Below are 14,225 nucleotides of genomic sequence, written 5' to 3'. Positions count from 1 at the left end.
TGTCATTTACTTGCTGAGTCCTGGACTGTGCGGTGGTGCAGAGCTGTGCCCTGTTGAGGGAGGGCTGTGTTGCCCAGTACAGGGGTGTGCTGTGTTGCCCATCAAGGGGTTTGCTGTGCTGGGCTGTGTTGTCCAATCCAGGCAGGGTGTGCTGTGCTGTGTCCAGGGTGCTGTGTTATTATCATTGCTCATCCAGGGCTGTGCTGTGCTGTCCATCAAGGGTTGCGCTGTCCATCCAGTGTGCTGTCATTCCATTGGCTGTAAAAAAAAAAGTAACTAAAAGTTTTTTTAAAAAATAATAAGTTAAAAAAAAGTTAAACACAGTATATATTTTTTGTGCTGTGCCCCACACGCTGTATGTTGTCCCCCCTTCCCAGTGTATCCAAAGCACAGTGACACTGCTGGACATATTGTGAGTAACACTGTAGGTTCATCATACTGCAGTGTAATATTATTCTTGCAAGTATTGTGACACTGTTGGTCAGTAATACCGCAGTGTAATATATTCATACAAGTATTGTGACACTGTTGGTCAGTAATAATGCAGTGTAATATATTCATACAAGTATTGTGACACTGGGCCTGATTCAGCAAGGAACGCACAGGAGAGAATGCACGCACCCGGCCGCTGCGAGAATATGCTAATCAATGCTTACACACGGAGACCACAGCACAACATGCAGATGCCCAGCCCTATATGAAGCTGCCCATCTCTCTATACTCAAAGCATGATCAGTATGCAAGATAGCATAAACATCGGTAACATTGAGAACCATCGACCACATTTGCATAATAGTGGCTGACCAGACCTTGCGCAGGATCTTAGCAAATTCCTGTGTGCACGGAGTCTCATCACTGCATCCATTGCCACACTGGCTTAATTATGGATGCCTCTAACATGGTGTCCCAATGCACAGGCACGCCTGCGTTCGCCCTTCCACGCCCCATCACCACCCACAAATGGCACTTCCTGTCAATCATTATATGAAGGGGTCTGCGTACATGCTGCGTGTAGTCTGCATACGTTTACCCCATTTCACTGGCAAGTTTGCACATGCACAGTGGGATGCATGTGCAGTACAAAACCATCGCCATGTGCATGCGTTCTCTCCTGTGCATTGCTTGCTAAATCAGGCCCACTGTAAGTAGAACTGCTGTGTATTATTCATACACCTATTCTGACACTGTAAATGGAACCGCAGTGTAATATTCATACACATATTGTGACACGGTAAGTGGTAGTGCAGTGTAATATTCACACAAATATTGTGACACTGTAAGTGGAACCGCAGTGAAATATTCATAAAAAATGTTATGACACTGTAAGTGGAACAGCAGTGTAATACTCATACACATATTGTAACACTAAGTGGTAGCTCAGTGTAAAATTCATAAAAAATATTGTGACACTGTAAGTGGAACCGCAGTGTAATCATAAAAAATATTGTTACGCTGTAGGTCATTGATACCGCAGTGTAATATTTAACATTGGTACAAATTGATGTGTGTGCTATACCCCACTTCGTTTATATTTGTTGTTATGCAGAATGACTAGTTGAGAGGAGAGCAGGAACCACATACTAGTGCTGGAGCTGCTGCCAGTGCCACCAGTCATGATGATACTAGTCCATCTACATCATCTACTAAAGAACCAATCTTTTACATTGGTAAGGAAAAAAATATCAAAGGGAAAATTAGTGACAAAAAGACATAAAATTGGCAATATGCCTTTTATCACACGAAGTGGCAAGGAAAGGTTAAGGTCATGGTCTTTATTTATGACTGGTGGTTCTGCCTCTTATGATGATTTAAGCCCTTCTCCCTGTAGACGTTTCAGAAAAATGAAAATCGTTAAGGCATAGGAACCAACTGAATGCTCAGAAATGTCACAAATCCCTGAGGAGAGTTTAAGTGTGTTGGTTGGTGCCATGTGTGATCCTGACCTTTACAATACTGTACTCAAAGAGGAACATTCTTCCACCACTTGTGCGTCCTCTGCAAATGTGAGGATGAGCAGCACAAGTCAACATACTGACATAGAAATGAAGTATGCTTCTGTGGAAGTGCACCAGGATGGGGAGGATATTTGTGCTACTGATGCTAATTAGGATGTTGATGATGAAGATGATGAGGATGTTGTTTGTATAAACAGGCACCAGTAGAAACAGTTGTTGTCCATAATAAGGAAAAACCCATTGTCATGCCTGGGCATAGGACAAAAAAATCCACTTACTGTATGCGTGGTATCATTTCTACCCAAATATTGACAAAAATTGTCAAACCATCTGTACATATTGTAAAGCCAAAGTAGAGGTAGGGATCTTAACCATCTAGGAACCTTCTCCCTGTTATGTCACGTACAGCGCATCCATCAAAAATGTTTGCAAAATTCAGAAACTTTGGCTAAAAAAGTAACACCGAGCAGTCCAGCATCAGCTAGCTCCCATTTCTCTGCTAGATCCAAGCACCTGGTATCTTCTCCACAGCACCTTCATCAACATAATCCTCAATCAAGATCAGAAGCAGTCCTGCATCCAGTTTGATAAGGCTAACTCAGTCCTCCCCTATCCTGGATTCCTCAGAAGAATACTTGAGTGCTACACCTGCTGCTGCTGGAAGTGGATCTTCATCTCAGAAGGGGACCAGGAAGACTACTAAATGTAGTTCAAAAAAACAATTTACTGTTAAACAATCCTTTGCAAGGGGCAGCAAGTACGAGAGCAGTCAACTAGTTGTACAGAGGATCACTGGCGCCAAAACATATATGCTGGTATTAGATGTGCATCTGATATCCGCCATTAGTGCAGTGGGTTTTAGACAGTTAATTGAGGTCCTGTATCTCCACTACTAAATTCCACTTCTCTAGAAAAGCGATTCCCAACCTGTACAGGGACATCAATAAAACATAGTGTCCTCCAAAATGCTGTTGTACCCACTGTCCACTTAACCACAGATATGTGGACAAGTGGAACAGGGTAAATGCAAGATTACATGACTGTAACAGCCCACTGGGTGGGTGTATTGCCTTCAGTGGCATCAGCAGCAGCATCTAAGATACAGCAGCTCATTCAGAGGCAGGCTGGCAGTGTCTGTAGCACCAGTTTCACTAAGATGCATACCACTGACAACCTCTTAGAAATACTCAGGGAAGTCATTGCAAAATGGTTTACCCTGCTTGGACTCTCCTCTGGATTTGTGATTTTTGACAAAACCACCAATATTGTTAGAGCATTACAGATAGGTGAATTGCAACACGTCTAATGTTTTGCTCACACTACAAATTGGTGGTGCAACATTTTTATAAAAAATGATAGGGGCATGCAGGAGATACTCTCTGTGGCCCGCAAAATTTCTAGGCATTTTCACCATTCACCAAGTGCATGTAGAAGACTGCAGCACCTGCAAGAAATGTTGAATTTGCCCTGTCACCCTTTATATGCTTCAGCCGATGGAGCAACAGCAAAAAGCCATTCAAAGCTACACAACGAAGTATGACATGAAAGAGGAAGGAGAATGTACCTTACTCAAGCTCAGTGGAAAATACTTTCTATGTTGATTATGCAAAGTGCTGAAACCCTTTGAAGTAGTCACCTTTGACGTGAGTTCAGACACTGCCAGCTTGATTCATGTAATTCCCCTAATTAGACTGTTGGAAAAGCAGCTTGAGAAACGGTAGGAGGAGCTGAAACAAAGCAATGCCGCTAAGTATGTCTCACTTGTATATCAAGTTCTTTATTTGCTTCGCCCGGATCCAAGGGTTGTCAGACTCTTACAATTGGATCAATACATTTTGACGACCATGCTTGAGCCTAGGTGTAAGGCATACATTGTGTCTTTCTTCCCAACAGACACAGATGTGAAGAGATGCAAAGATCTGTTGGTAACCAAATTGTCAGCAACATTATACATTATGGCCCTGATTCAGAGCCGGACGCTCTGACCAGAGCGCTCGCTCTGAATCAGGGCCCACCTCCATAAATATGGAGCGTCCTCCTGGACGCTCGTATAGCTGTGGGTCACCACCCACAGCCTATACGAGCTTGCAGGATGATGGTCGTGATGGTCTTGACCATCGCGACCATCGCCAGTGCGAGCAGAATCCTGCGGTTGAGTTTTTCAACCGCAAGGCCAGGAGTGATTTTGGCTCTATCAGAGCCAAAATCACTCCCACTGACATCACTAGTGATGTCAGTGGGGCCGGCTTCTGACGGTAGGCATTCCCTTGGCACGCCCACCAAAGGGGGCATGCTGTCAATCAACATCGACAGCACGCCCCCTTTGATCAGACACAATGAGCGAAGGAAAGTCCTTCGCTCGTCGCGTCTCGCGCATGCGCACCATCGACCCACTTGCGAGCGGACAGCCGCTCGCGAGTGGGTCTGAATCAGGCCCAATATCCTCATTCAGTTTTTTCAGCAAGGGCAGCTGCCAGGAAAAAACTAAACTTTCCCAAAAGACCCATTGATGATGCACATGAGTCAACATAACCAAGTTTTGACATTTGGTCGGGTCTAAAAGAATTGCCTACAATTAATGAGACCTCTACCATGACTCCATTTGATACAGTCACCATTCAAAGAATGGTTGAGGACTATTTTAATTATAGCATCCAAATATGCATGCCAGACAGTCCGTTTGACTACCTTCAGGAAAAACAGCAATTTGGAGGCCCTTGCACAAACTGGCTTTGCTTTACTTGAGCTGACCACCCTTCAGTGTATACTCAGAAAGAGTTTTCAGCACACCAAGTAACCTTGTCAGCGATCAGCGTACTTCCTCAAAATGTGGAAAAGATGATGTTTATCAAATTGAACTACAAATTTCACAAGGAAGACCTTTACCGCCAATTACATCCAAAAAGTACAGAGGCACCTGTAATGGTTGATTTCAGTGGGGACAATTTAATATTGTGTGAAGATGATGTACAAACTGATGAGGGTGAGGAATCGGATAATGATGGCAACAACATTTTGCCTCTGTAAAGCCAGTTTTATTCATGGAGAGATCATTGTCAACAATGTTAGCTGTCATATTTGTAGCTTGTTTTGTGGGGACCTAAAGAAAACAATTGCTTCAGCCACATTTTGCAGTACCTGTTGCTGAAGTGATTGGTTTGTTAAATTATGCATGTCCTGTTTAATATACGCAACATAATGGTGGGTGGAAGGGCCCAAGGACATTTCCATCTTGCATCTCTTTTCTTTGCATTATGCGCTGTTTGGGGCATTGCGGACTGTCTTTATGTGTAGATGACAAACATTATTGTTATAGTTTATTAAACTGCCATCCTGTCTGCCACTGCAGTGCCATTATCTTTCCTAGATGTGCCATGTTGAAAGTTGAACTGCCACAGCAGCTGAAATCTTCTACATGCGGTTGCTGAATGCCAAAAATGTCCAGAAATGTTTATGGCCACAGACAACATCCCCTGTAAGCCCCTTTCAATTTTTAAAATTATTCTGAACCACCAAGTTAATTCGGTGGCAAAACATGGTACATTTTCAAATTTACCCAGTTTATTTCATTGCTACCAACCCCAACCAGTTGTTCCAGGACCCTGGTGAATTGATAGGCTGTTATAAATAACAGTTCAGCTCAGTAAACACCTACCTACTTTGTATGTAGGTGACTCTAAGTAGAGTAACTGGATAATGTAAATTGTGGGTGTCATGAGAGATAGCAGAAATACAGTATGAGCATCAACACACTGCATCTTTTCTGTCAGGATGTGTGCAATAAAGGGCAAATACGTTTAATACAAAAATTAGTTATGTATATTTGTCACATTACATACATATTTACATGTTACATACAGTGCATAAAGCAGGTTGATAACCTGAGGCATGCCACTTGTTGTTGACAAACAGTAGGCCCGGCTAACAGCACAGATGCTGGGAGTTGTAGTTCAGCCAGAGAGCTACAGGCTGCTTTCCTCTGATGTAAACAGCAAGTTTTGGTCCATTGTCCCTAGCAACCTCCTTAAGCTCAAAGTAAATGTCTGATTACAGTGTGTACAATGTAGCAGCAACCTCCACAACAAGGTCACCGCATTTCTATTAGATGTACAGTATAAAAAACCTCCTCCAGATCAAAGATGTCTTTCAGGAACTGAAGAACTTGACATTGATTTTCCCTCATAAATTTTCTTAAGAATCAAAACATCAAAATAAATAAATTAAAAACTAATCAATCCTTCCGTCATTTCCCTGTCTTCAGTCCATAAACATATTCCAACTCCCTCGGGCCTCTGGCCTAGTTTTTGATTAATGAACACATTCTTGGTTTTTAAACTATCTCTGGAGTTGTATAGTTTATTAAACTGCCATCCTGTCTACCACTGCAGTGCCACTCTGTGCCATGTTGGAAGCTGAATTGCCACATGTTAGTGCCACCCACTGCTGTCACTTAGCTTAGTCAGCCAGCTAGCTCAATGCAACATTTTGGCCTAAACTGGATGAAATCAATATTGTGAGGTGGTCAAAATTGACTGGAAATGACTGGAAATAAATGTTGTTGAAGTTAATAATACTTTAGGAACAAAAACAGGACAACATTATGTGATTTTAGCTGTTTTTATGATTTTTTTTTAAAATACAGATCCAAAACCAAAACACGCAAGGGCGGTTTTGCCAAACCAAATCCAAAACCAAAACACGGGTCGGCACAACTACTAAGAACATGTTGCAGAGCTGGACAAAAATCTGGCAAATAGACTACTTACTGTATACTCACCCATATGCAACGTTGTACACCTCCTATCTGCAAGGTCGTCTACAGCTGGAAAGAGCCTGAGTACAGGGGGATGAGGGGTGAGGCATAGCCAAATCACACACTGCAAGGGGGAACATTTGTCCCCATCAGCAAATGACCCAGGCCACTATGTATGGCACTGCAAAGGAGGCTCTTCCAACAAACCCAGTCCCGGTAATCAGTAACCACACCCCTCTCAGAACCCCTGCCTATTCGCACGCTTGGTTTTGTACTTGTCATTATAATTAGCATTCACTTGCAACAGTGTTAAACTAGGGAATGGGTATGATATACCGCCGGCCGCATGGCCGGCGGTTCGATTCCCGTCAGCGGCAGCCCGACAGGAGCAGAGTTAGAAGCAGCGGAAGCCCGACAGCGCTGGAAATCCCGATCGTGGATAGGTAAGTATCCACTAACCTAACCCCCTTAACCCTAACCCTCCTTAGGGGTGCCTAACCCTCACTTCCCCCCAAGTGTCTAACCATAATCCCCCCTCTAAGTGCCTAACCCTAACCCCCCCTTCCCCGCTGCCTAAACCTAAGTCCCCGGGGGGGTGGCTAACCCTAAGTCACCCCCGGGGTTCCTAACCCTCCCTCCCCCTAGCCTAACCCTCCCGGGGGGGTGCCTAACCCTAAGTCCCCCCGGGAGCCCTAAACCTAACCCTCCCCCACCGCGGCTGTCCGCTCGCGGCGCCCGGCATCACTACGATTGTGATGCCGGCGCCGGACTCCCAGTGTCGGGGAAATGCGGGAGTCTACATCTAGACGCCCGGCATTTCACCCATGCCGGGATAAGACAGTCGGGAAGCCGGCTGCCGGTATTTAGGCAGTCGGCTTCCCGATTGCTTCCCTTAAACTAGGTGTAAAAGATATGCATCCAAACAGGCTATTGTTATTTACATTTATGTCCAACCCTCACAGTTGTGTTGACATGCACTCTCTGTACTTCACCTACATGTGAGATCAACTTGTTACTGCCCAGCTATGCCCCTTCAGTATGTGTAGAAGACACAGAAATGTGTATGACCCTGCATCATCCGTACTTGCTTACTTTTAGTTCTAGAGCATGCACAGTGAGAAAATGCAATCCGTCATTAGACGTACATTCAACTCAGATTCAGTTCCTAGAGCATACTTGCCTACCTTTTCCTTCTCTACCCTGGGAGAAGCCTGGGGAGGAGAAGCAGGTGGGCTGTGATGGGGACGGGGCCTGACGGTTCGCATCATTAAGCAATTTGCCGCAATTAGTTTAAATTTAAATAGGGGGCGGGGCTAAATGACGTGATTCATTTAGAATCACGTCAATAAGCACTGCCCGCCCCTACATGGGGACCCATGATCACCACGGAAATTCTCCCCATCCTACCCACTTGACTAGGAAGTGGGCAGAATGCGGGAGAAGTGCCTACCCTTCCGGTTTTCGGGAGCCTCCCGCGAAAACCATGAGGGTAGGCATGTATGCCCTAGAGGCCTAGAAATCTTAACTTAACTTTTTAAATAATCATTAATAGAAATTATTTTGTGATACAAGTATTCAGAAATACGGAATATCTCAAAATACAGAATTATTTTAGCATTACTGAGATAATGAAACCTTTGATTATTGATGGTACAATGTACACAAACTTTGTTTAAGGAACAAAATTATTAAAAGTATTGTATAAAATTACCTTCATACTGGGTGTATATGAAACAAATGATTTTCATGTATGTACACAAACTTTGTTTGAGCCACAAATTATAGAAAATGTATAAAATAACCTGCAGACTGTGTATAAGGTTTATATAATGCACACAGTAAATGCATTCTGTGTTTAGATTTGGGTCCCATTCTCAAGATTTCTCATTAGGATATGCAAATATTCCAAAATAGGGAATATTCCAATATCCAAAATACCCCTGGTCCCAATCATTATGGATATGGGTGACTCAACCTGTATTATGAAATATTTTCAGCAAATTATGTTTTGTTTTGTTTTTCTTTCAGATTGATGAAGTAAATGTTTTTGGTAATACTGCTCTGCATGTCGCTTGTTACAATGGTCAAGATGCAGTAGTGAATGAACTAATTGACTATGGTGCTAATTTAAACCATCCAAATAATAAAGGATTCACCCCATTACATTCCGCTGCAGTCTCAGCTCATGGTGCAATATGCCTTGACTTGTTGGTTAACAATGGGGCAGATGTTAATATCCAGGTCAGTATTATGCTATACAAACAGCAATTTTCCTATATTTGTACACACTCACTGCACAAAATAATTTGATATGAAAACAAACAGTACAAATTAATATTTGTCAATTTATCATTAATGATAAATTTCAACATTTTACTATTATGCTTTAGATTTTATCAGTGTTATTTTATTATATCAAAATGCATGTTTCTCATATGGAATACACAGATACTGGGAGAGCCGGCTCAATTAGTCATGGAAATCCGAGATAGTCGAAAAGTGGAATGTTTTCGCCTCATTCGCCTGTTTTGAAGTGAAGTTTTTGTGTACTTTCACAATGCGTGTCCCTGCTTTTCGCCCTATTCAATTGCAAAACAGGCAAAAACGCATATATGCGAGTGCAGCAAATAACGGAACTTGCAAAAAGGACAGCTTTTTGGGGGGATATGAGTCTGTACCCCCTAAAAAGCACAATTGGCACGGGGAATCAATATAGAAGTGTATTAATAAAAGTAATTAGGGTACTTAAATTGAGTCAAAGGGCTGTTATATACATATTTATATAAGTGTGGAAAAATTATGGAAAGCAATTTCTTTTGGGAAAAATAATTTCTAGTTAGTTAAATAATTTCTAATTAGTTAAAATGGGGATATATTACATTGGGTACTGGTATATTTTTGTGTCTATACAGTGCAGATTTAGAAAGTTTTAAAAATATATCTGCTGCAGCCACCTGCAATTCTAAAAACACCTGTCCCATCCAAGCAGCACCCCAAAATACCTGTCCCAGTACTTAATGCCCATTTTCCAACACTTTACATTTTCGTCCCAAAAATGACATGTCTTTTTTGGGGTGTATTAATATAATATTTTAATTTGTATTCCGTAATTAGTCATTAGGGGAGGTGTACATAGGGTTCTGAACCAAGTCCCCACATTTGTACATCAAAATATGGATTTTGCACTTCTTTTCACCTGCCTTTGGTGGAGAAACTTTTTCATCTGCTTTTGCCAATGGAGTTTTTGCCAAGGCGAATACATCCTGGAATTGATTAGGGCGATACTTTGGAAACAGGCGAAAACCGCACCGCCGTTCGCGGCTTTTTGCCTCTAATTGAATATGGGCCATAGTTGGACAATAAAAATACAATAAAAGAGCCTAATTTTGTTTCTTTTTATCAAGTGCATAATTAAAAGTAAACAGAGATTAGTGTGTTATTATATTGACATTTGTCAAACTATTACATCTATTTATAATGCCATATTACTGATACACTTTTTAAGGTCTAAAATTATATTTACTAAAGTGCAGGTTTTTAGAAGTGGAGATGTTGCCCATAGCAACCGATCAGATTCTGCTTAACATTTATCTAGCACCTTCTAGAAGATAATAGCTAGAATCTTATTGTTGCTATGGGCAACATCTCTACTAAAAACCTGCAATTTAGTAAATACTTCCCTAAGTGTTTTTATACATATATACTTAAGGTAACAGCGAATATCTTTATTTACAGTACTTCCTTATAATACTATTTTTTTTCTAATAAATGCTGAATTGATTACATTAAAAGTTCCTAATTGTAAAGCTGGGTACACACTATAAGACATATTGGCTGATCTTGCATTCCGCAATGGTTCGCACGACCATTGTATATTGTGTACACCCAAATCCACCCAAATCATCATTTGACAAATTGGGTGGTTACATCTTCCCATTTGATGTGCTGCGCATTAAGCATATACTGATATATATCACATCGTCAATGGAGGTAGTTTACATCCTGACCGTAAATAGTGGGATTAGGGTTAGGCACTGGGGGAGGGTAAGGGTTGCGCACTAGGGGTGGAGGGTTAGGGTTAGCCACTAAATAGGGAGGGTAAGGTGTAAGCACTAGGGAGTAGGTTAGGTTTAGGGTTCGGGGAGTGAGGTTTAGGGGTATGGGCAGAGGAGTAGCATGGTACCATGGTGCCCGGAGAAAGTGCATGTCATAGTGCCTTCCTGTACTTAACTGTGCCAGTGGGGTTTAGCCAGCCTGTGGGGGAATACTCAAGTGAAGAGAGAAACAGAAAACAGTGGCAGTATCACGCTGGGGCATAGAGGTACCATTGGGGGTATGAAATGCTTCTGTGATGCACTGACATTAAGGGGTAGCTGCTTTGGCACCACTTTATTTATGTATGTCACCTAGGACCTGACTTTTATCTCCTTTGAATAATTGCTATTAGTCAATAGAGGAAATTGTATTATATATTCTGATCATTTAACTTAAATTTACAGAGTACATGTGCAAAAGTGAAATTCCACAGGGTGCACAGCTTATTACTGCAATTACTGCCACGAGCAGCAATCACTGGAGTGGGAACACCTATGGGAAGCTCCCTTCTCAGCTATGCTCCTACTTAGCAAATACACATTGCACCTATATTAATGTGAGTACTACTAACCATGTCATGTCTACCAACATTATTATTAGAGCCGTTACTAAACTTTTTGGTGCCCTGTTCCAGAGAGAGCATTGGTGACCCCCCATTTTTTAAAAAGGGATGTAAGATAGTGCACCTGAAAGAGGGCCATGGACTCATGGGCAAGGGCCAGGGAAGAGATAGGGGAGGCCAAGAGCTGTTGGGGATAAAATGGGAGGAAACTACAAGTGAGAATGATAATAAACAGGAAAATTGACAGGCCCAAACAGAGCCGGATTTAGACCTCATGGGGCCCTAGGCAAGATACAAATTTTGGGGGCCCCCTCCGACCACTATTGCAATCTGTGGCTCATCAACTCTTTAGATAAACATTGCAGAACAATAAATTGAATTATAATAAATACTAGTAACATATCATTTAACAACACTGAAAAGAAAGTATCCCAAATCTACCAAAAACAGCAACTCAATTATATAAGGCAAAAATTGTCAACATGTTAAGAAGTACACACCCACCTAATAAATAAACCACATTTTAACCTCTGATTCATGCCCCTGTACAGCACCCTGAACTGCGACCTTGAAACGTCGGCTATGTATGTATGGGTTGGGTACGGGATGCCGGCTCTCAGAATTCCAATGCCGGCATCCCGACAAAGTTAGGACACCTGTCAGTAAGTATCCTATCTCTACCCCTACCCCTAACCCTCCCTCCCCGCAGCCTAACCCTAATCCTCCCCCTCGTAGCCTAACCCTAACCCCTCACAGCACAGACCCTCTCTTTCCTTAAATCACTGACCCCTCTCAGCTCAGGCTGCTCTCCCCTTACAGCACAGACCCCTCTCCCCTTACCTCTTACAGAACAGCACATATCTCCCCTCCCTGTTAGCCATAGGCGATCATAGACAGTCTGCCAGGAGTGAAGTGAAGATGTTAAAGAGGGAGCAAATGAGGATGGGGAACAAAAAAAAGAGAGGTAAAGAGTGGAAAAAATTATGGAAGAGTTAATAGTAAAGTGGGAAACAAGTATAGCGAAAGAGGGTGATGAAAGAAGGGGGACCACTGGGGAGTAGTTTGGGACAGAACAAGGGAGGTGAGTACATTAGTGTAGAATAATCACAGAGCATGCTACCAGAGATTGTACTAGATACTGTATACATTAGACATGATGATTGCACTGCAGGATAACAAACAGGTTATCAGACAATGGGGGAGATGTATGAAGCCCAGAAGCGGTATCAGCGCACGTTATGTGCGCTGATACTGCTTCTCCCCGATGTATGATCGGGGGTCTGGGCGGTGAATGACAGAGGCGCTATGCACCAATGTCATTATCGGCGCTGCTATCTACAAGATAGCAGCGCCGATAGCCTGGGCCATGTACGAACGGTCATATCGCCTGACCGTTCGGCGCGCTGTTGCTGTTGTTATCGTTAGCTACAGCCTGGGGCTAGCCTCTCTCCACAGCAGGGACAGCGCTGTCCCTGTTGCTGACTCCAGGCTACACGCGGGGATCTCGCGATACTTGCGAGATCCCGCGCATGCTCAGTGGAGGCGGCCGGGAAAGAGACGCAGGGCATCAGCACTAGGCTGATGCGCTGTGGTCTCTAGCGGGTAGCGCCAGAGGGGGAGTTAACGCTCCCCTTCTCCGGCCGATGAGATGTTCTTACATCTCATCGGTAGTGCGTCCTGCTTCGCCTCGGTAAAGAGGCGAAGCAGGAAGCGTTATAGCGGCACGTTAAGTGCCGCTATCATACATTTAACCCATTATGCGTTGCTGAGAGATGGCAGGGGGTGTGAGTGTTTCAAAGAGTCACATTAAATAAAAGGCTAAAAAAAGTCCATAAAAATTTCAATATATATATATATATATATATATATATTATGCACACACACATACATACATTGGGCTGTCTGCCTGATGTGTGTGTGTCTAATATACATACATATACACTTGTATACATACATATATTATATATACACACACACATATATATATATATACACATATAGATACATATATACACACACATACATATATACACACACACACACATTATATATATATATATATATATACACATACACACACACACACACATATTATATATAAATATATATATATACACACATACATACTCACATACATATATACACAAACATACTCACATACATATATACACACGTGCATATATACACATACATATATACTCACACACATACATACATATATATACACACACATACATATATCTACACACACATACATATATACTCACACACATACATATATATATACACACACATACATATATCTACACACATACATATATACTCACACACATACATATATACTCACACATACATATATCTACACATACATACTCACACATACATATATACACACACACATACATATATACTCACACACATACATATATACTCACACATACATATATACACACACACACATATATATATACACACACACACACACACATATATACTCACACACATACATATATACACACACACATACATACTCACACATACATATATACACACACATACATACTCACACATACATATATACACACACACATATATATATACATACACACACACACACACACATATATACTCACACACATACATATATTCACACATACATATATACACACACATACATACTCACACATACATATATAAATTACTACTTACTTCAGAGGCAGCAGACCAGCAGTAGGGGGCGGAGCCAAAAAACAGGAGGGGCGGGGCTTAATCGCGGGCCGCGACAGGCAGCTCCGAGTCCGTTGAAAAAAAAAAACACACTGTTCATCTTTGGGATAGTGCTGGGGACACTGTGTGGGGG

The 14,225-nt window shown here is 42.1% G+C and overlaps 1 protein-coding gene across 1 annotated transcript in view; it reads left to right on the top strand.

Moving 5' to 3' along the window:
• Positions 1-14,225, top strand: part of ANKRD44 (ankyrin repeat domain 44) — a 1,197,127-nt gene that overhangs the window by 350,491 nt on the left and 832,411 nt on the right. The window contains exon 8 of the mRNA XM_088456231.1: positions 8,737-8,949. Within this exon, the coding sequence (XP_088312357.1) occupies positions 8,737-8,949 (213 nt within the window). The remainder of the gene's footprint in view (positions 1-8,736; positions 8,950-14,225) is intronic.

Source organism: Taudactylus pleione, unplaced genomic scaffold (genome assembly GCF_031769625.1).
Source record: "Taudactylus pleione unplaced genomic scaffold, aTauple2 ptg000690l, whole genome shotgun sequence".
Classification (NCBI taxonomy): Eukaryota; Metazoa; Chordata; class Amphibia; order Anura; family Myobatrachidae; genus Taudactylus; species Taudactylus pleione.
This window is presented reverse-complemented; position numbering and strand designations above follow the sequence as displayed.